The sequence below is a fragment of the Giraffa tippelskirchi genome, chromosome 8, assembly GCF_054371585.1.
Source record: "Giraffa tippelskirchi isolate mGirTip1 chromosome 8, T2T-mGirTip1v1.2.pri, whole genome shotgun sequence".
Classification (NCBI taxonomy): Eukaryota; Metazoa; Chordata; class Mammalia; order Artiodactyla; family Giraffidae; genus Giraffa; species Giraffa tippelskirchi.
The window spans coordinates 131,922,603-131,945,769 of NC_137282.1; the positions used below are offsets into that span (position 1 = coordinate 131,922,603).

A 23,167-nucleotide genomic window follows, 5' to 3' on the forward strand; every position below is an offset into this window, starting at 1 on the left:
TGCATAAAGATGTCCATCACATTCTATAGAGAAAAATCAAAAATAATCTCAATGTCCAGCGATAGGATGGTTAAATTATGTTGCGTTCTGGAATTCTCTGGGGGTCCCACTGGTTAGGACTCTGCACTTTCACTGAGGACCCAGGTTCCCAGGTTCAATCCCTGGTTGGGGAACTAATATCCCACAAGACACAGGGTCAAAAAAAAAAAAAAGGTTGTGTTCCTCCTCGTGGAATGTTGTGTTTATAATAATAAGTAACACAGGAATATGTCAAGTGACAAAAAGTAGTATGCAAAGTTATATATAAAATCTGATCATCATTGTGTAAAATATGTGTAAAAAAAAATCTCTTGGGAGGAAATAAACTAAAATATTACTGACTTCTTTGGATGATGAAATCACGAACAATTTTTTCTTTCTTTTTACCTTTTGGAATGTTGTTCTTTTTCTATAATGAACATGTATATCTTTCTAATGAGGAAAAATAAACTAACGCTTATGGACCAGGTATGGACCTGCTTATGCACCAGGTATGCTTAAATGCATCTTATTTATTAATAATTATCACAATCACTTTATGATATGAGTACCAGTACTATCCTCCCCCCCCACACCCCCCTTTACAGATGAGGAAACTCGTACAGATAGTTTGTCACTTGCCAAAGGTCTCAGAGCTAATGAGCGGCTAAGCTGGATGCTGGCAGTCTGACTCCACCACCCTAATCCTGGGGCTTAAGAGTTTGGCCCTGGTCCCACACTTGGGGCAAGGTGGTCACATTTTATTTTAGGGATTCCCACTGAAGAAGCCCCCCTCCAATCAAAGGGTTTCAGCAGCTGATCTCTTACATCTAGCTCAGAGGCCAGAGGGTGCCTGGGACAAGGGAATGGTCTGGAATCCTCAAACACAAGCAGAAAAAATTCTGCCCTTCCTCAAAGGGCAGAGATAATTTCCTGTATTCCTAGGAAAAAACATTATGTTTGGCGGCTGAAACAACAAAGTGTGGACGCTCAGAGGCCAGGGTGCCTGGTTAAGCCATTTATTACGTTCTACGCCTCTGCGGTCGGAAGAAGTTTTCTTCTGATCCAGTCTGTTACAAACTACCAGTTGTGGCAGAGGGGAAATCAAACCAATCACTAAAGGAAGGCCTTCTGAACAGGTGCTGAGGCTCCCGGAGGCAGGGGGACAGACCCCGTGACCTTCTGGGTAACCCTTCAGCCTTGGGAAGGGAAGAGAGGGGAACATTCCAGGACTGGGGGTTGTTTTATCTTCTCGGAGCCCCCTCTGGCAGAGGACCTGGCAAAGGAAGGCCTGATGAACTAGGAAATGGAACAAGAGTGTCCACACAACCCCCACACCTTAGGACAAGGCCATTCCTAATTATCAAGGTGGTTGCAGGTCCCCAGGGGGCCTGGGGGGGCATCATTTGGGTGGCACCCAAAGAGAGCTAAGGGTAGGGAGGTGTCATAAGATCGGTCCCCGGAAGCCAGCATACCTGCCCATAAAATGATGCGGGAACTTGGAAGCAGGATGCCTGGGGATGAATTCCAGACGTGGCCCTGACTCAGTGTCCGAGCCTAGCCTCAGTCTTTTCATCAGCCAAGTGGGACTTACTAGCCAGAGAACCTCTCCCACAGAGCTGCTGTGACCTAAGCTGGGATGCTGTGTGGAGGCCTCTGCAAGCATGAAAGCATGGGCAGGGGGGGCGATGTCACCACTGGGTCACTGTTCACCATCACTTCATCCATGCCCACCGGGGGCATCCCTGGGCCAGTCTCCTCTTTCTGTTCTTTAGTTTCTTTTGAGGAAAGGGCCCTCTCCATTCCTCCATCCATTTGCATATTGGGGCCCCAGGTAGGAGGAGCACTGCCTAGTGGTCACCCAGCTTCTATCTCTCCTTGCAGACTGGCCAGAAGAAAGGCTCTGGCCAGCTTTTCCCAGCACCGGACACCCTCTTTGTTTCCTGTCCAGAAGCCTTGGGTTTTAAAAGATTTTCTTTCCAAAGCTTGTCTATCATATGTAATTCACTGCAGTGCTATGGGAGAGGTGTGTGGGGAGCAAGGAAGCCTACCTCTCTGGGTTCTAAAGATATCAAGAGCGGGCAGAGTACCTAGCACAGCACTTGTGCTGGAGACACTTGGTTGAGTGGGTTGTTATCATCTTAGCTGACCCCAGGTTCCTTGGGGGTCATGAAAAGCAACAGTGGACCCTCGGGCTGCCTCCAACATGAAAGAAAGCAACTGGGAGTCACACTTGCTCCAGCAGGTGTGACCCACAGGACACTGCAGGGCTGGGGGCGGGGTGAGTACAGTCAGGGGCTTGGTTTTTTTGGGGCGAGTGGGGCATACCATGCGACATGCAGGATCTTAGTTCCCCACCCAGAGATCTAACCCGCACCTCCTGCGCTGGAAGTGTGGAGTCTTAACCACTTGACCACCAGGGAAGTCCCAGGGGCTTGTTTTAGACAACCTGATCAACCTAGACAGCATATTAAAAAGCAGAGACATTACTTTGCCAACAAAGGTCTGTCTAGTCAAGGCTATGGTTTTCCCAGTGGTCATGTATGGATGTGAGAGGTGGACTATAAAGAAAGCTGAGCACCAAAGAATTGATGCTTTTGAACTGTGGTGTTGGAGAAGACTTTTGAGAGTCCCTTGGACTGCAAGGAGATCCAACCAGTTCATCCTAAAGGAAATCAGTCTTGAATATTCATTGGAAGGACTGATGTTGAAGCTGAAACTCCAGTACTTTGGCCACTTGATGTGAAGAGCTGACTCATTTGAAAAGACCCTGATGCTGGGAAAGATTGAAGGTGGAGGAGAAGGGGATGACAGAGGATGAGATGGTTGGATGGCATCACCGACTCAATGGGCATGAGTTTGAGTAAACTCCGGGACCTGGTGATGGCCAGGGAGGCCTGGCGTGCTGCAGTGCATGGGGTCACAAAGAGTCAGACACGACTGAGCGACTGAACTGACTGACTGACTGACTGAACACAAGCAGGAGGTGGAGAGGAGGGAGAGGAAGGAGAGCGGACATGAAGGGCAGACACCGGAGCTCCCCGGCCGCTGAGTGGCCTCCAGGGCCTACGGCTCAGGCCATTAGCCCCACATCCCGACTCACATCCCGCAGGAAAGGGTGGGAGCTGGCGCCTCCTGGCTGCCCCGGGGCAAGGCAAGGGGGGCAGCTTCAAAGGCGATCCCAGACCAGAGAGGCGCCGGTCTTTTCCCAGAGGGATCAGCTGGTCCCTGACAGGAGGCTGCCCCGGGAAGTCTGTCGCTGTGCTTTGAAGGATGGGGGCCCTGGGTGGGCAGGAGGACACGTGGCTGAAAGAAGCAGGGAGAGGAGAAACCAGAACAGTCCTGGGAGGTGTCTGCCCTTGTGATATGCATAGACTCAGGCGGGCCACACACACAAACGCTCTGCCGTCTGTCTCACACCTAGACACACACAGTGCAGAACCCTCCACCCTGCCGCTTGGCGGGGAGCTGCCCTTCTCCTGGGTTGGAGCAGGGTGAGGGGGCTGAAACCCCCGTCTTCCTCTTCTCCCCTGCAGCCCAGGCCGGCCACCCCATCCCCTTGAACAGCCTGCCTGTGGTTCACATGGATTTGTTCTCCGGTTTTTCCTGGTTACCGCCAGTCTCCCCAGCTACAAGGAAGCTCCCAGAGAAATCGGCTTTCTTCCTCAGAACCTCCGCCCCATCCCAGCCGGCAGACTTCCCAGAACGAGACTCGGGGCCCTGGGAGGCTGCTCGTCCAACCGCTCATCACGTGCTCAGTTACCACCTGTTCACTCATTCAGCAAACAGTCGGAGGCCCCTCCGTGGACCAGGCAGAGTGCTGAGCACATGACCTAGATCAGATCTCACCCGTCCCCACAGACACTTCACGGGACAAACAGAGCTTCTGCAGATGAGAAAACCAAGGCTCGCAGAGGGGTTCCGGGCCCTGGGCAAGGTCACACTACAAGGACGCAGTGAAGCGGGGAGGCCAGCCCAGGTTTCCTGCAGGTGTGTGGCCACCACCAGCTCCAGTCGCAGAAGGAAACCAGGGGTGCACAGGGAAGAATCGTGGAGATGGATTATTGTCCCCTTAAACTCCCAGCCCTGCCTCACCCCTCACCCCTCACCCTTTGTTGTCCTCAGTGAATCCTACGGAGGGTCCCAGAGGCCTGCACACCCCTCAGCCCTCCCAGAGGCCCCAGGACACAGGCCAGGCCCGGCCCACCTGCAGGCTCTCTGCTGCTACACGGCCAAGACGGATCCAGGCCCGGGGCTCAGGAGACCGACCATACATTGGGATCTCGCTGAGGCAGTTAATGTGGGCCATGCAAGGGCCTCAGGGGGAAATTATATCAAACAGGCTGGACAGAGATGCGATTGCATGGACCAGAGTCCTGACACTGGACGGTAGAGGTGTGTGTGTGCGTGCAGAGGGCGGGGCCGGGCGGGAAGGACAGCTCACAGATGGCGCCCCAGACAGGAACGGGGCCTGCAGAGCAGGGGTTTCGAGGCTGGGTCTCCAAGGGCTTCAAGCCCTGGGTGACCTCCCCCGCCCACCCCAGCCCACCCAATCCCCGCCCCTGCTAATTTCTGTGGGTGGTAGGTCAGCCTGTAAGGTCATCCATGCCCCCATCAGGGAAGCTGAGGCCCAAGACTCCGCCTAGTTGGTCACTGTGCGCCATCATGGATTTGGGGCCCAAGAGTTTGGAGCCTCTGGAATGAGTCTGTTCCCAAAGGGCTGGGTGGGATTGAAAAGCTGCGTTTAGAGCTGTCCCACCGCCCAGCTGTGTGAGCCCCGTTGGGGTCCCTCTCCCAGTTGGACCCCTGATTGGTCACGTGAGGGGGCTGGATGCCTGCCAAGCTGCCCCGCAGCCCAGGGACAGGGAGAGCCATCTCAGGTGCTATCTTGGGAACTCTCTCTCCAGAGCTGCGGCAGCCTCAGGGGACCCGGCCTTCGCTTGTCTGTCTCCTTAGGAGAGAGCAACCACTCTCCAGCCCCAGTGCCGGCCTCTTGGGCAGGGCAGGCCCGCTGACCCCGGGTGTGAGAGGACACAGCCTGCGGCAGCGAGGAACACACAGCCAGCACACGGAGCGGCCTCTGGCTCCAGACCCGGGGCCTCACTCCAAACCCAGCCTTCTCTGCCCCAGACCGGGGCGCCTGACTCCTGCCCCTGCCCTTGGGGGCTTTCTCCGCTTCCTCCTGGCTGCAGCCGCCTCTCCAGTCTCCAGCCTCCCTGCCCAGCATCCACCGCAATGAACTCCTACCGTTTGGCTTCCTTTTTTCAGAATTTAATCTGCCTCTGAGGAGGAAGACGTCTTTAAAACCTCTTTAAAACAGAAGCATCCAGGCTTTGCCTAATAAAAGAAGACTTTGGAAGAGAAGAGGGGCAAAGGAAGGAAGAAAGACACCTATGAGCCCTGACAACTGTGTTAAATTCGCAGAAGGTGGCCCACAGGTCCGGGAACAAACCACCAGGCATTCATTACTCTTTGCCCTGATTCCTACGCGCAGTTCTGAGCTGATACATGGTACTGATATCATCCTCAAAGCATACACCACTGGGGATGCAGTAATATATCCCCCATTTCACAGAGGGAGCAACTGAGGCAAAGAGGCTGACAGCTTGCCCAAGGTCACGTGACAGTAGGCAGTGGAGCTGGGGCGCCTGGTCTTCACACCCAACCTCTGCCTGCAGAGGCTCATGAGTGCCCGGAGCCTGGCTGCATGCTGGGTGCCCAGGCTGAGAGTCAGCCTGGGAAGGGTTTGAGGAGGCAGGGAGGGAGTCATACGACTCTGGACTAGGCAGGTGGGGCTGGACGCTGCTCCCTGTGGTCCAACCCTTCTGCCATCCCCTCAGCTGCATCTCTGCCTTCTGAGTCCGCTCCCTGGAAGATGGCTGGGTTCAGTAAAATGCTCATATGCTGTGGACCCAACAGACCAGAGCTCGTCTGGCTTTGCCACTCTTCAGCTGTGTGACCCAGAACAGGTACTTAACCTCTCGGAGCCTCAGTTTCCCCATCTGTAAAATAGGATGGCAGTCATGCCCCCTCCCTCAGAGGAGGCGAGGGGAATCAAAGGAGCTAGAGTGTGTGAGGTGCCCGGCACCTAGGGGGGTTGGCCCATGAAGGTCAGTTCCCTGGCCGAGTGAGCAGTGTCCATCTGGCTGGAGTTTGGAGGGCCGTTTAAGACTTCACCACTGAAAGCATGACCCACAGGCATCACATCCCTGAGAGGTGGTTAGGAATGCAGATTTTCAGGCCCCAGCCCAGACCTATGGAGTCAGACTCTGTACGTTAGCACTTTAACACGGCATCCTAGGAGATTGGTGGGCAAGTTAAAGTCACTTCACTTGCAGCTTGCTGGGGCTTGATCACTTTCTGGTTTCAAGTGCGACAGGTGGGAGAGGGAGGGGGAGGTGGAAAGAGATGCTTAAAGGGACAGGTACAGGCCTTCAGAGCCCCACAGCGAACCTGAGCAAACTGCCCAAACTCTCAGGCCCCGAGGTCAAGGTGGAAGTGGGAATGAGGGCTCTAGGCCGGCTCTGGATTCCCGATTACTTGGTGCCAGGCCTCTGGCCAGGGCAGGAGGGGAAACAGGCTGCAGGAACCAAAGGGAAGCTGATAAGGTTTCTGGTGGTGGGAAAGCAACCCAGACAGGCCTACTCACATACATACACAGCATCTCCTACACAAACCATTGCACGCGTGCACACACACACACACACACACACCCTGCCCCAGGACTTGGCTGCGCAGAGAACAGCCCCAGCAGAGAGCAGACAAGTCTGAGGACAGTTTGTGCCTGTGAGCTGTGCATGAGGCATGCGGGCTACTGGGGTCCCTATAGTCAACCTGGATGACCACTCTACACACCCCCACTGCTCGGCCCCTCCCTTTCACCTGCCTGAGCCCAAACCCAGCTGAGCAATGAGAGACCCAAGATCGGCTCCCCTGACCTTCAAAGGGACCCACTTTCTAACTGGTCCCCTTGCAACGTGCCCGCTGATGGGCCCCCACCCCAGGTTGCTGGATAGTAGATAGCAGGATGGAGTACTGACCTCAGGGTTCCCCCTGGGAGGTGGCATCACCCAGTTGACGGAGCCCACGCCCGTCTCCCACATATACACGAGCAACAGCAAAGCCCACCCTCTCCCCGGCCACACAGCTTCAGGGCGGCAGGGACTCCCGCCCCAGACCCACAGGTGGGTAGCAACACTCTCACCCATACACTCTCAACTTCAGCTCAGAAACACACACCCACTGACCTCTTTCACCTCCGCGGACTGGACAGTCGGGGCCCCCAGGCTCATAGGGCTCCAAAAAATCCTAAAATGTGGGCCCTCAAGCAGGCCTGGGATGCCCAAGAGAGAACCATCGACCAGGGGGTCACTGGGGGCTGCTGCAAGGTGCACAATGTCATGGGTTCTGGAAAGGCCCTTGGCCCCAAAATATCCCCCCTCCGCCTCCGGAAATCCCTCCCAAACCTCTAAGAGTCACTGCTGGGAGAGGCTCCCACCTGAAGCCCCGGTGAGAGGCGGCGGACAGCTGGCCTGAGCGGCAGAGGAGGGGCAGAGGGAGGGTGCGTGCCAGATCGGCAGTGCCAGCTCCCACCGGGAGAGGGCACCCCCCGACACCCCGGAAGGCCGATTTCAGAGAAGACAGCACCTCTCAGCCAGGGAGAAGGAGGGGTCCCTCAAAGGGAGGAGCTTTAGACAACCCCACCTCCACACACACACCAGGGGACATCGGGTCCTGCTCTGGCAGTCTCTACAGGGAAGGCAAAGAGCTGGCGACCAGTAACCCAGGAACGGGGCGGGGGCTGTGGGGTGGGGTGCCCTGAGTGATGAGCGCTGGGGGACAGGAGGGGGAATTAACCAGGTTCCAAAATAGCACTGCTGGTTCTGCCTCGCTTCACCCTGTGCAATGTCTGGCAGCTTCTGCTTTCGGTCTGACTCATGCCTGGTGGGGGCAGGACAGGGCGGCTGGAGCAGGCAGGGGCCGCCGGATGACCACAGGCTGCTCTCCCCTGCTACTGCCCCCCACCCGGTGGCTGGGCCTTCTCCCCGGCCCCGCCCCGGCGTGAGCTGCGCTTCTGGGAACTGGGAACATTCAGTCGGGCCACAAAATCCAGGGGTCCCCTGCCCGGGTCCCAGCCAGCCCGCACTCGGCCCAGGCCTTCCTGAATGGCAGCTGCCCCAGACCCAGAGCACGGCGTGGCTTCTCTGCTGCCCAGCCCAGGTGCCCGGCTGGCACCTCTAACCCCATCTGTCTGGAAGCCAGAGGAGAATGCTCTCCCCAACACTTGAAATGACCTTGTACCACAGCGTTCCCCCCTCCCAGCCAAGGGAGAGGAGGGAGGCAGCTGCCTTCACCTGTCCCACCCCCGCCCGCCACCAGCACACAGGTATGAGACGCACCCTGCAGTGGTCTCACGTGCAACGCGCATCCAGCAGGCCCCCCACCCCATTTTCTGTCCTGAAATGCCACAAGGAACACTTGCCCTTTGCCGGGCAGAGGGAGGAACCCAGCGCCCTGGCTTTTGGCTCGCTGGGTTGGGGCGGAGCCTTGCTCACTCTGCACTCCCCACCCACCCCTCCACCCACCTGTGCCCCCCACTTCCCCCACGGGGGTGAGACTTCTCCCAATCTCCTGATCAAAGATGCTTAAGCTCCCACCTGAGACAAACCGAAAGCGGTGTCCTAAGTCCCCTGTGCTAATCTCTCCCACGTCCTCCCAGCCCTCACACCAACACACGCCTGCCCCGTATAAGCACAGCCACCTTTCTATCCAAGTGGGGCAGGTACAACTTCAAGGCCAAGTTCACTCTGCCAAAGCTGGCCCTGCCCTCAGGGTGGGAAATAGATGCCACTGGTGAGTAGGGGGAGAATGTCAGAGGGCATGCGGCTGGCCAGCCCAGGCCAACACGCTCCTGCCCCCCTCCCCCACCGGCCTGGCACGCACGCTGACCAAACCTGGTTTGGAAGTGAAAACATCAGGGGGAAACTCTGTGGGTGGCAGCCGGAGACGTGAGTCAAAAGGGACCGGGACTTGGCAGGCCTGCTGGTGGCCCATGCGGAGTCTGGAGCGTGTGCTGTGTGTGTGCCCGCCAGGCTGGCACCTGCCCCTGCCCGGTCCCCTGCCCTTCCTGCCCCCACACCGGGTGGCCTTACCTACATACCCCTCCCTCCCTTAACTCTGCTCCTTCCCCAGGGCCCCAAGATGGGAGTGAGTCTAGTGTGAGTCTGAGGGGTGGGGGCAGGAGTCTAGAAGGAGCAGGCCCCTCTCCAGAAAGCAGGTACCAGGCAGGGCTTTCCCCAGGGACAAAGAAGGGCGCCCACAAATAAACTGACCCCCCACCCTCATTGCACCGTGAATTACATCCTGTTCCCCATAGAGACTCGGCGAGAGGGCACTGGAAGGCTCAGTTCCCCACTGACGAAAAGGCAGCCACGTGGCAGCCATGGGTCCGGCGGCCTCAGGAGGGGGAAGAGGCAGGGGCGCGAGAGAAAGGAAAAGGAAGTCAGAAAAACCGCTACAATCACAGCCTCCGCAGAGCTCTGCCGGAAGGGGACTCAGAGCAGCTCAGGCTCTGTGGCCACCCAGCGCCTCAGCCCCACCCTCTAGGAGCGGATGTCGAGCTCAGAGAAAGAGAGAACGAGCCAGAAAGGGTCGCTGCGTGTGGCCTCTGGTAAGGACCTCCTGCACGCTGCCTGAATCCCTTCCCTCTGCTCGGAGCGTCTACAGGGGCCCTGGCAGCTTCTCCTCTTACCATGACACCCGGCACGGAGCAGGTGCTCCTTAAGCATCTGCTGAATGCAGTGAATGTGGTACCCATGACTGGTCCCAATGGGAAGGGTCTGCCCAGGGGCAGAGGAAAGGGTGGTGGCAGCTTCATGGGCCAGCAGAGAAGCAAGCAGTGACAAGAGGGCTTGGCAAGAGGCACACTCTTAGGGACTGGTCGGCCACCATGTCTGCGTTCAGTGAGAGCGGCAGAGGCTGTCAGGGCCCCGGCCATGGCCCCTGGCCACTCCCAGTCCCACCCTGCCCATCTGAGGACCTCCATCAGCCAGCACCTAGAGCCAACGGAGGTAGCACCCACCTTGCCCCAGCCAAAGACAGAGGAGAACTAGTAACAAACCCCCAATTCCCTCCCCTTGTCCCGAGTGAAGTGAAAGTCGCTCAGTTGTGTACGATTCTTTGGGACCCTATGGACTATACAGTCCATGGAATTCTCCAGGCCAGAATACTAGAGTGGGGAGCCTTTCCCTTCTCCAGGGAATCTTCCCAACCCAGGGATCAAACCCAGGTCTCCCGCATTGCAGGTGGATTCTTTACTAGCTGAGCCACAAGAGGTCCTGAGGCTGGGAATCTAAAGCCCTTTCTCCAGAGCCCACAGTGGTCACCTGCTCTGAACACACATCTCAGTGGCTCCCTTCCCGCCTACTCCACTAATGGAGCTTCCTGGGGTCATCACCCAAGTAAACTGTCTGCAGTCACAGCCCTGTCTCAACCAAAGTGGCCTGAGGAGGGAGTTTTGACCTGAAATTGTGCAGCTAACTCTACAGCTTAGAAAGCTATTATTTAAAGTGCCAGAGTAAATGCGGGCTGGGTGTTCTAGGGAGAAGCAGAGAGGCAGGCGTGCAAGAGCACAGTCGCTGGGGGGAAACTGGTGGGGTTGGATGCAGTGGCCAAGCTTGTACCTAGAACTTTCCTCCCTGTGGCAGACAAGAGTGCCCTCAGAAGCAGAGTTGGCCTGATGAAGAGAAGAAACAAGGACATGCTGGGTTGCAAGTTACATGATCAAGAAGCCTCCACTGCAGGCGTGGGGCTGGTGACATTGTTACTGGTAGCAAATGCCAATAGGACTGGAAGTCCAGCGTGACTTTCGGCCCCCAGGGCTGCTCCTCCGATAGAACTACGGAGCTCCAGCATTCCAGAACCTGAGCATGCCTGTCCATTCCTTCAGAAGCAAGGCTGTCATGTTCCACGTTCAGAAAGAGGCACTGGGCACGCCCACGGAGGCCATTTGACCCCACACTATGAGCATGAGTTTTGAAGCAGAGAGAGCTGAACTCCAGATCTGTTGCTTATTGGCTGCGTGACCTCCAGCAACTTCACTTCACAGGATCCTAGTGTCCTCATGTGCAAAAGGAGGATAATGTCTATCTTGAAGAGTTTCTGTAAGAATTAAATGTAAAGCAACTAATTTGGCACTCAGGAAGTATTTGGTAGGTGCATGGTTAGATGTATAGATGTAATGGATGCCTGGATGGACATAACAGATTAAGTGACAGATGGATGGATATAATGGGTGGATAGATACGATGGACAGATGGATGCATGGATGGATACAATGCATGAAGTGATGGATGGGTATCATGGACAGATAGATGGCTGAATGTTTAAAAGGAGACAGAAGAGTAGTTTTTTGCAGTCTGGTCCCCACCTGGTTCAATATCCTTTTAGGATAAGTTTAATAGCAAGAAAATGAAGGCCTATCACTCTAATTTTTCTGTTAGAGAAATCTGTTTCCATTTATCAGGTTGACAAATGCAAAGTAAGATCCTCCTAATGGGCCTTAGCCACATTACTGGGGGGTCATTCCCTGGAGAGGGTAGTGGGCTAGGTCAGGACAGAGGGTGTCCTCCTGGCTCAGTCACCAGCACCTGCATTCCCATTGTGTGGTCACACCACACTCGTATCCCCCTCCCCTTAAGTTCAAGTCCAGCCGACCCCCATCCCAGGGAACGTGGGTCTGGGCCAGGGAGAGGAAGCAGACGCTGAACAAGAGTAGGTAGGGGGAACAGGCCAGGGCAGCTGAGCAGAGACCAAAAACAGAGCATGGATACGTGGGCTGGGAGTGAGCAGGGATCGGAGAAAAGGGACTGAAGGGCAGAGAGAGGGTTTACTGTCTTTGGAGAAGTGGAGAAAGGAAATCAGCCCTAAGAGAACAAAGGAGCAGAAACAAAATGGACCCGAGCAACAAAGAAAGGTCATCTCCCTGCTCCATCACCCCCACTGTCCACCAGATAAATTCCAAACTCCCCAGGCAGGCATTCAAGGCACTCAGGATCCCCCTGTTCTAAACAAGTCCTGGGCTCAGTAAAGGGGGGTCTCATCACTTTCTCCCTGACACAGTCCAGAACTCCAGATGTTCCTCCTGCCCCACCCTCCTTCCACAGATTGTCTAATAATGCCTTTGTATCTCTGGAAGGCCTGCTCCAAAGCCACCTCTTCCAGGCAGCCTACCCTGACTCCACCCTCCCCTGATCACCATTTGGAAACAATTACTTAATTGGCTCCATGCCTGACACCAAGATCTAGATATAAGTAAGACAGTCCCTGTCCTCACTGGTCCTCGCAATCTAGTTTGAAGAAACATTACTTGATAACATATATTGTATTGTATTTCTATTTAGAATGACTACTTACTATGACTGTGTTGTGCTTAGTTGCTCAGTCGTGTCCAATTCTTTGCAACTCTATGGACTGCAGCCTGCCAGGCTCCTCTGTCCATGGGGATTCTCCAGGCAAGAATACTGGAGTGGGTTGCCATGCCCTCCTCCAGGGGATCTTCCCGACCCAGGGATCAAACCCAGGTCTCCCGCTTTGCAGGCAGATACTTTACCATCTGAGCCACCAGGGAAGCCTTTACTATGCCTACTACCAATAAACCTGAACTGAGCACTTCCCGTTGGTCAGGAACTCTTCCTAAGGGCTTTACTGTGTTTTAATTCATTTGTCCTTCTCAACAACACTGGGAAATAGGAAATATCAGTGTACCCATTTTATAAATGAGAAACTGAGCCACAGAGGAGCTACTCTGTCTAGTTTTCTCAGCTGTAGTAGAAGCTCCACGAGGGCTGTCCCCAGGTTTTCTCTTTCTCGGCATCTCCCAGGGAGAAGGCACTCAAACTTGGCCCTTCTGGGCGTGATGTGCCCTCCTATGGCCTGGGATGAAGGTGTGCTGGCTTTGTAGGGGGACAGTGTAATCAGAGAAAGCTGAGCCTGAGCAGGCTGGGGATGACAGGGCTCCTGGGTGGGGTGAGAGGGGAGCCAGCCTCGGTGTCCCCTTCCAGCCTCCCTCTTACCCACCTGTCCCAGCAGCCCAGCCTTGGCATTGCACAACCTTGCAGTCCCTGCAGACTGCCCTGTCCATTTGGTGAGCGGGTTGAGGTGGCACCAAAGGGGAGCCAGGCCTCATGCCCAGGATGGACAGGAACAAGGAGGTTGGGCTGGAATAAGGGAGAAGCTTTAGCTCTGCCTGATCCCATGGGGGGTCAGGGCTCATGAGCAGATAAGTCGAACCCCATAGGCGTTGGTTCCAGGCACCCTCCAGGCTGGCCTGAGGGTCCTGGTGCTAGGCAGAGATGAGACCCGTCAAAGGTGAGAGCTGGGCTGCCCCCTTGGCAGGCTCTTCGGCCTGAGAGGCCCCTTCAGGCTGGGAAACCTGAGGAGATGGGGCAGCTCAGGACGGATTCTCAGAATAGAAGCAACAGGAGGCCTTGCTCTAGGCTGGGGATGGGGAGCCTCTGGGCCAGCCTATGGAGCACAGGAAAAGGGGCTGAGGCTCCAAGCTCTGCCCTGGCCACACCTCTCCTCCACATTTCTGTGCCCTCCCGAGAAGCACGGGGGACATTCAGTGCCACCACAGCAGGGGAACTGAGGCACGGAGCCACCTTCAGATCCTGAAGACTTGTTCTGCCTGCCCAGCCACCAATACCATCCTTGAAGTCTAACCTCCACGCTTCTCACAAGCACACAGGGACTCCAGACCCTACTGTCCTGGGGTCCCCTTCCACCTGGGGGACTTGTACTTTCTAGAAAGTAGCCTACCTGGCTCCTCTAAGTTGGGCTGGGGAAAGAAGGAGCCTGGCCTTTCCCTGAGCCCTGACCCGAGGCTGGGTGTGCAGCACAGTAAGTGGTGCTGAGAGGCTGTGGACCGAGGCTGCCTGAGCTTGGACCCCAGCTCCATTGCTCGCTAGCTGTGTGCCCTTGGGCGAGTTACTGCAGCCTCTCGGGGTCTCAAAGTCTTGGTTTCCTCATGTGAATGGGAGACAGTGCTCCCTTCCCTGTATCCACAGTTGATGAGAAACAAACGCTTGCACTTGGCTCCTCAAGCATCTGCATGGTCCCCGCTCCCCCGCTCAGGGCACCCCACTCACAGCCTCACCACCAGCCCTCCCTCCTCCTCCTCACTGGGGGCCCAGTGGCTCGGGCCCTGGCAGGGGCTGCTGAGGAGCTGACGGAGCCACTGCTCTGGACGGAGCTGGTGCCAGGCCCACAGCGGGCACAGGGCCCAGGCCTACAATGGGGCTATGTGTGCACCCAGTGTTACCCCGGAGCAGAGCTGGGCAGGCCAGCATCTGGGGTCCAGCCAAGAATTCATTTCCCTGGAGAGGGCCTCCCCACCCCCTCCCAGGCTGCCCAGTCACCTCCCTCCCCCCAGGGTGGGGACAGGCACCACCCATGCCCCCACCGAGCCCAGGCACTGGAATGGGGACGTGCCCGGTGGCGGGCGCTGGGGAAGAGGGACTCCTGAGTCCAGCTGCCAGACAGGGCTGCCTGCTTGTGAGGCATCTGGGACCCAGTATGTTGATCTGGGGCTGCGGCTACTAGGAAGGTGAAGTCTGTGGGGGCAGGAGGACATGAGAGTGGTCAGCTGGGACCCCTCCCCGTCATATGGAAGGAGGGCCTCCCCCCTCCTCCCTGGTTCGCTGAGCCCAGGGCCCAGAGCCTCAGGAGAGGAGTCGACTAGTTCCCTGGGGGAATGAGTCACCGGCAGTGGCTGCAGCCAAGACTGCCGGAGCCGGGAATAGGTGGGCAGGTGGAGCCTCTCCTCACCCCTCCCCGCAGGTCTCCTCCAGCTGGAAAACCACTCGGCCGGTGTGGGGTGCTGACCACAGCGTCCCAGGCTGGGCCTCTGGAGGACACTTCCTCTGGCTCAGAGGATTAGCTGTACTAGGCCTGGGGGTGCACCGACTCCTAGAGCTGCAGGCACAGACCACTCGCCTCCCCCAACACGAGATGCCATGGAGAGAAGAGTCAGAATGCAGGTCAAGGCAGCCCCCCAAAACCCGGAGTGAGACACAGGGTCTGAGGTGAGGGAGGAGGGGACACAGGCCTCTGGTGAGCAGGGAAGAGGGGGGAAAGCCAGGCCACCCTCTACCTCAGGCTGTGCCTAAAGTGGGGAGCTGGGGAGGGGCGCCCTTGCATGAAGTCACTTTCCATTCTCCTCAGAGCTCAGGAATCTCCCAGCAACAGGAGATAACCGCCCCAGCCCGAGGCCGGCTGGACCCACACACCCTCTCACGTCCAGTCATAACGACACAAATGTGTCCCTACGGGCTGCCGCCCACGCTCGCAGAGGGTCACACACAAAAGTCATGGTGGCAGCCCCAGCCCAGCGGACACACTCGGATGCCCACCCTTCCTCTCACACCCACGGGTCCCTGCCTCCCCGCCCACGCCCCTACCCAGGCCCATCACACCCTGAAGACCCCATCAGAGCACTGCGGCAGCCCTATACTCACCTCAGACCCTGAGGACCACCCTCTCCCCCCTACCCAACTGGTGAGCGGGGCTGGACCTTCTGGGCATGTGTGACCTGCCCTGAGAACAGAGGCTGAGACGCCGGAAGGGGCCTCCCAAGCTGAGCCCACCATTCTCATTTCACCCATGAACAAACTGAGGTTCAGGTTGGGGAAGTGTCTTTGTTCAAGGTTATGCGCAGGGCTGGGGGAGCTTAAGGCTGGTCGAACAAAGCAGAGAACAGAGAAGGCAGAGTGAAGGGAGAAAAGAAGTGGAAGGGGATGGACTTCCCTAGTGGCATAGTGGATGAGTCCGCCTGCCAATGCAGGGGACATGGGTTCGATCCCTGGTCCGGGAAGATCCCACACACGCCACAGAGCAATTAAGCCTGTGGGCCAGAACTGCTGAGCCCATGAACCTAGAAACTTGTGCTCTGCAACCAGAGAAGCCACCACAATGAGAAGCCGACGCACGGCAACGAAGAACAGCCCCTCTCACCATAACCAGAGAAAGTCTGTGTACAGCAACGAAGACCTAGCACAGCCAAAAATAAATTAAATAAATAAAGATTAATTAAAAAAAAAAAAAGAAGAGGAGGAAGGGTGGATCCACCATCCTCTCAGAGGTGCAGCCGTCTGGGGATGCTGTGGTGCCATTTCATTCATTCCTTTCAGATATTCTCAAGTGTTTACTAGGAACATGACTGCACTGTGGCCAGAGCCCTTCTGCCCAGTCTCAGCCTGCGCTCCCCCCGGGAGAGTTTGCTGGTGAGGCTGGGTATTGTCTTCAAGGCCCCACATCCCATAGACAGCGAGGTCGGGCAGCACTCAAACCTCTCCCCCCAGGCACAGCCTGGCAGCCGCCGCCCTGCCTTCACACCTTATGGGGCACGCCAGCATCCTCTGGACATCAAGGCCCACGGCCCAGGTCACCTCCAAAGTCAGTGCCAAGTCACACAACAAGGAGCCTAGGAGGTCACCCCTCTCAGACACTCCCAGGCTGATTTCAACAGCAGAACCCCCTTTTCAGACAAAATTTACCTGGAACTTTGATAGTTAAGCATGAGAATGAAGCAGCTCTGTGGGGAGGAGGAAGGGCCAGACTACCTGGCCTCCAACTGGGGGCCTCCCCTTCCCCACCGCCCTTCTGCCTAGTCCTTCCCCGAGGAACCCCCAGGGATTCTGAGAAAGAGTCTAAAAGTCAGAGTTTTCTCTGGCCACAGTGTTACAGAAACCTGGGGGGTAGTTACGTGTGTGGATCACCCAGGCTCATGGAGAGCTAGGACCCCAGCCCCACACTCCAAACCTCCAGGCCAAGCTCTCCTCCACAACCCTCAGGGCACCCCATCCCTCACATGGAAAAGGGACACAGCAAAAAAAAAAAAAAGAAGAAAAGTCTCATGGATTCAGGTCCTCCTGTGTGCCCTGCACTGGGCAAAATGCCCCCACAAACATCAAATGCTTTATTTTTCATAATAACTCTATAGCCTTCCTAGTATCATCTTTGTCTTGTAGGTTAATAAAAAAAAAGGACATTCAGAGAAGTTAAGTGACTCACCCAAACTGTGAAGGGCAAAGCCCACATTCCAACTCACCTGTGTGCCCTTGATCCCTCAGGGCAGCCTGGCAGAAACCACCCCATCATGATCCCCAGGTACGACCCCTCCCTCTGAGCCCCATCCCAAGCTACACCTCACTCAGCTGACACGCCTCCTTCCCCAGCTCAAGGCACAGGCAGAGCTTCTCACTAGTAACAGTAACATTAGCAATAATGACAAAACCACCAGCTCCCTACACCATAGTGCTCACTAGGTAGGCTCTTCCTCCATTATTTTACTTTGTCCTTACAACACTTTACTCCCACTCCCATCTCACAGAGGAGGAAACTGAGGCACAGAGAGGTTGATGACTTGCCCAGGGTCACACAGCTAAGGAAGTCGCAAAGCCAGGGCTTGAGCCCAGGCAGTCTGCCCCCCAAGCTTGCACACCTCACCCCTGGGCACCGTCGTTCCCTACAATGTCTGCGGTTCTTCCGCAGTGGTCGCTGTAACAAGTGCCCCAGCTTGGGGCTAGCCCTCCTCCCCCGAGGCCCTTCTCTTCAGGGGTCAGAGGCCAACTGGCACCCCTGAGGGATGGACAGGGGAATGCCTACCTGAGGAGCACCATCAGCTCACATGCTCTCCGGCTGGATGGTAACCCTCATCCCACCTCCCAACCCCTACCCCCGACAGGCGCTGGAAGGATGAGTCGTGGGCACGCCAGCAACATTCAAGCACGAATAGGATGTCTACTGCGTGTCCAGCTTCAAGCAACAGGCAGGTGCAGAAAGGAGTGTCCTCGCTGTCCGGCCAGAGGCTCGGGTCCCCAGCCATGCCCAAAGGGGTCGCCCCTGCCACCCCCAACCCCCTTCAGCACTGGCTGCACCAGATGTTGGCAACACTTAGAAACAGGGCTAAAAATAGTCTCTCTAATGAGTCAGTGCTAAGAATAACCCGGGCAAACAGCCCTCCGGGTGAGGACATGCTGCCAGGGAGGCACCACCTCCTCCCACCTCCCCAGCCAGCCTGGTCCACCCCCCAGCCTTTCCCTCAGAGCCCACCACAGCCAGCAAAGAGCCTGGGATGTTTACATCCCCTCTGCTGAGTGAACAGAGATGCGGGCACATGTGCACACACTCCCTGCCTGAAGGGGAAGGGGTATCAAACAAGTAGGCGGACTCCAGAGACCCACCCTCTTAAGGTGGACCTGGGCCGAGGCTCAGAGACACTTGAGAGTCTTTCCCAATTCTAACAACAACCTTCCAGGGGCCACTAGGAGACCATGCCCCCAACTCCCCTCCTCTCCCTTCATGCCTCCTTTGTGAAACAGGTCTCTAGCATCAGTCAGACCGGCCCACTTCCTAGGTGACCAGGGGAACTGGGACCAGAGAGAGCCAGCATTATCCTAACGGGCAGATGTCAAATGTGGGGGACGAATTGGACCTTGGGAGTCAGAACCACACCAGATCCCATGACCAGGGGCCCCTCATGTCTTCCCTGTTCTTCCCGAAGTGATCGAAATTGCTAGACTCATGGACATCTGGACATGAATTGCAGGTGAACAGAGCACATTCGCACGATGTCAGAGCCAAACCTCTCACCTGCAGGTGAGAGACAAGATGACGAGCATCACTCTACAGCTGAGGAGACCGAGGCTCAGAAAACAATTAACTTGCGAGGAGCTGCTCAGCTGGGATGACGCCTTACTGCCATCTGCCAGCCCCGAAGCATCACCCAGGAGGCCGGATGCTGGGCACAGCCCCATCGTCCAGCAAGGCCCAGAAGGAACAGGATACCCTCTAATGCTGCTGGGAGAGAGAGGGAAGGGGCCAGAAAAAGGTGAGGTGCCTTCAGGAAGAAAGCAGAACAGAGGAAGGAGGGAAAGAAATGGGTGTCCTGGCCATGGAGTCAGGAGCCCTGGCATCTAGTCACACAGCTCAGTTACAGATAAGTGGGAAATGGAAATAATAACATGGGAAATTTCCTATGATCTGGAAAAACCATTTCCTAGCCTTCCCTCCGGGACTCAATTTCTCCATCTGGAAAATGGAGCTTTGAACAGCAGCCATTCAGACATCCTGAAGTATATCATGACCACACATGGGGGTTGCATAATGAATATTAGCATATTAAAGGCTTTGACAAGTCCTGTAGCAAAGAAATCCATTCCTGCCCCCCCTTTTCTTTTTAACTCACACTCTCCCAAACCTGCTTGATTACCAAACCCTTCCACAGAACACATCTTGAGAAACTCTGGAGTTAGATTTGGGGTTAGTCAGCACTTCAAAGGTCTGCACGGGCCAGCAGGAAACAAAAGCTTGAAGCCAGCCCAGACAAAATACATCAGGGCCTGCGGGTAGCCCCAAGCCCTAAAAATTCCTGGTAGCTCTGGGGGCTCAAGAGTCTAGCATTTCTGTTCTCTGGACACCTCCCTCAGGACCTATCCAGGGTTTTTATTCCATCTGATTCTCAGCAATCCTGTTGAGAAGGGTAGGGAAGGGGTTAGTATTCCATGTCACACAGCTGAGGAGACTGGGACCCAAGAGACGAGAGAACCCGCCCAGGGCCACATAATGGGTCCTTGGTGCAGACAGGAGAAATGGTGTCCTAAGTACTAAGCACTTGACCTCCATGATCTCACGTAATTCTCCCAACAACCTTTTGAGGAGGGCACTGGTGTTCTGCCTGTTTCATCGAGCAAGAAATGAATGGGCAAAGAGGTTCAGGCTCACATCCGAGGAAGGTCGCACAGCTGGCAAGTGCTACTGCCTGGGTTTCAACCCTGGTAGCCTGGATCCAGAACTCAAGCCCTCCGCCCAGCCCTGCCACTCACTAGTTAGCAAGAGAGATTTCACCATTCTGAGCCTCCGTTTCCTCACCTATAAAACGGGATATATAAAAAGACTTGGGCGTTAGGTTAGGGTGAGAACGAAATCTGCAAATATACAAAAGCGCTTAGCACAGTGTCTGGCATACAGTAGGTGCTCAATATGCATGGCCTCTCATTAAATACCACATCCTCCTATGGGAGCACGTGCCTGAGCCTCGGGGCTCTGGGCTCCACAGGCTTGAAGCCACCCACAGCTTTCTGGAAATTGACTTCTGCCAACAAGTCCCAGGGCGCGTCCCTCCACATGGCCTCACAGGCTCCAAGCTGGGGTTTCTTGGGTACCCCATGCAGGTGGGGGCTCTAGAGGCTGGGTTTCCCAGCCTGAGTCTCATCCTCTGGGGCCTCTAATGGGCCACCTCCCCCTCAGATCCGGGGATATCCCCAGTTCACCATGGGTCACAGGCCTCTCCCCACCTTGCCCCAGGTCACGGGATGGGAAGGTAGGGGCTCTCCAGCCAGGCAGCTGATACCCTCATGACCTGCCCGAGCCTTCCCAGCCTTAGAGACAAGAGTTACAACCCACCCAGAGTTCACCACACTTCCTGTAGCTGCTCATCCCCGTGAGGTCACAAGATGGGCATCACCACCCAGTCGGCTGGCTGCTCGGGGATTCGTGTGCCCACTTTACAGACAAAGAAACGGAGGCCCTGACTTACGCTGGGCAAAGATCTAAGTCATAGAAAGGCTTCTGGCTCCTGGACCAGGACTCAGGGCTGAGTCAGGTCTCAGGCCAGGCAGGCCCACCAGAGCCAGTAGGGGCAGCAAAAAGGAGGAGAAGAAGGCTCAGAAGGCTCCCAGGGGGCCAAGGGGAAGAGGGAGAGGTCTGAGCTCTGAGTCCTATCCATCACTGCAGACCCTGCAAGTCCTGGGATCCGGGGAGCATCAGTAAACCTGAATCCTCCTCTACCCCACTGCAGCCAGGAAAAACGTGCCTAGCCCTCACCCAGTGACCTGAGACAACCCTCACCCTCACCTCTGGCGAGGTCTAGCTCTGCGCTCTCCACTGACAGGGAGCCTCCACTGGGGGGGTGTTCTCTATCTCCAGATTCCAAGTCATGCACTCACCCTAGGCACTGCTTCCCCTCCCTGTCCCCACAAGTATATGTCATCACCCAGGAAGCCCTACCTGACCACCCCCAGCCCCCTGTCTCTGCTGTCCCCACAGGGCGGGCTCACCCAGCCACTTTGCTAAGAACTGGGCCCTGAACCCCCCTCCCCCCATTCTGGCTCCCACATGTGGAATGTGGTCTCACACTGAGTAGATGCTCCATAAACGTCACTACACGGAGGGAGATCATCTCTCAGGCAGTGACTCCAAATATTTTGACCATGACTCACAGAAAAGTATATTTTATTTGACCCAGTATACACACACACACACACACACACACACACACACACACACACCCCAGAGTGCGTATTCACATGCACATGAAACCCCCAAAAGTTGTACAAAACAATACTCACCAGCACTGTGCATTACACTTGGACGTTTCCTATCATTCTTTTTCATTTAATTTATTACTTCCTTTTCATTTCATTTTCATTGAGACCCACTAAGCTGATTTCATGGCCTGATTATGGCCCAAACAGTGGCCCTGATCCACAGTTCAGAGAACAGCCCTCCAAGGAAATCCTCATAGCCCCGCTCCCAGCCTGGCACACAACCCTCCATGCAACAGGTGCCTAAGAGAGGCATCCATTTGGCGGACACTGACTCTGGCCAGGCCTGTGCTAAGCATTTTATTATGGTTTCTCATTTCATCCTCCCCATCATCTTAGGAGGAAGGGACAGTAAGGAATTTTACATGTGAGGAAACTGAGGCCAAGGTCACAGAGTAAACGGATCAGACAGGAGTCAAAGCCAGGGCTGCCTGAATCTGGAGCCACGTGCATAACCATCCTGCCCCATCCTGTCCCCCGGTGAGTGGCCTTTAAGTCCACACATAGACAGGGAGCTCCACCTAAGGAAGTCTACTCCCTCCGACTATAAAAAAGCCATTTCCTATATTAATGTCATTCTTTATATTTGTTGACTGTGCGACTGGAGATGGTACAGAGAGAAAACAGTGCTCCCAGCTGGAGCCGACAGGCAGCAAGGCCAGCATCCCATCTTCCTCTCAGTACACCCTGCTCCTTGGAAGAAAAGCAATGACAAACCTAGACAGCATATTAAAAAAGCAGAACTTTTGCCTACAGAGGTCCATACAGTCAAAGCTATGTTGTTAGGTACAGATGTGAGAGCTGGACCATAAAGAAGGTTGAGGGCCAAAGAATTGATGCTTTCTAATTGTGGTGCTGGAGAAGACTCTTGAGAGTCCCTTGGACTGTAAGGATATCAAACCAGTCAATCTTAATGGAAATCAACCCTGACTATTCATTGGAGGGACTGATGGTAAAGCTGAAGCCCCAATACTTTGGCCCTGATGCCAAGGGCTGATTCATTGGAAAAGACCCCGATGCTGGGAAAGATTGAAGGCAGGAGGAGAAGGGGACAACAGAGGATGAGATGGTTGGATGGCACCACTGACTCAATGGACATGAGTCTGAGGAAATTCCGGAAGACAGTGAAGGACAGGGAAGCCTGGTGTGCTGCAGTTCATAGGGTTTCAGAGAGTCAGATATGACTTAGCTACTAAACAACAACAACAGCTGACATGAAGAGAGCCCTGGAAACAGGATCTTTTATTATTATCCGCAGTCCACATGCCAATCCTTGCCATCAGAAATAATCACCGTGAATCTGGTGTTTTGCTGTTTGCACACAAACTTGCTCACATACCGGTACAATGCATACCTGTGCCAGGTACTGTTCTAAGCACTCTACATGAATTAAGTCTTTTAATCCTCAGAAAGAACCCACACACTGGGCCCTGTAACTCTCATCTCCACTCGACAGAAGAGGAAACTGAGGCACCAGCATCACACAGCTGCAAAAGCAACAAGGACAGGAATCGAACCCAGATTGATGGGCGGTGTCTGCTCCCAATTCTGACGTCAGTGAGGAGCTCAGGCAGCCTGGCCGCAGTCCACTAAGCACATCACGCCCATTCCCTTCGCCTCGCACGCATCTGGGAGACAGCAGAGGAGGCCAGCAGCGGCTCCTCAGAGGTGGGGCTGGCAGTTAGCTCTGGGGACTCCTGACTCCACGGGCCCCCCTCCCGCCCCTCCCCGCATCACCTGCTTCTCTGACCCTGCTCGAAAGATAT

The 23,167-nt window shown here is 55.5% G+C and overlaps 1 protein-coding gene across 6 annotated transcripts in view; it reads right to left on the reverse strand.

Annotated features, from left to right (window-relative positions):
• The window catches only part of TFEB (transcription factor EB), a 48,332-nt gene that overhangs the window by 13,172 nt on the left and 11,993 nt on the right, over positions 1–23,167 (reverse strand). Inside the window, exon 1 of one of the 6 annotated variants that reach the window (XM_081518585.1) lies at positions 17,683–18,185. The exons of 4 other annotated variants lie outside the window; for them this stretch is intronic. In XM_081518585.1, the coding sequence (XP_081374711.1) occupies positions 17,683–17,696 (14 nt within the window). In that variant the 5' untranslated portion in view covers positions 17,697–18,185. Of the gene's footprint in view, positions 1–10,700; positions 10,718–17,682; positions 18,186–23,167 lie in introns of those variants that run through there. One more of the 6 variants, XM_081518590.1, reaches the window with a different exon arrangement.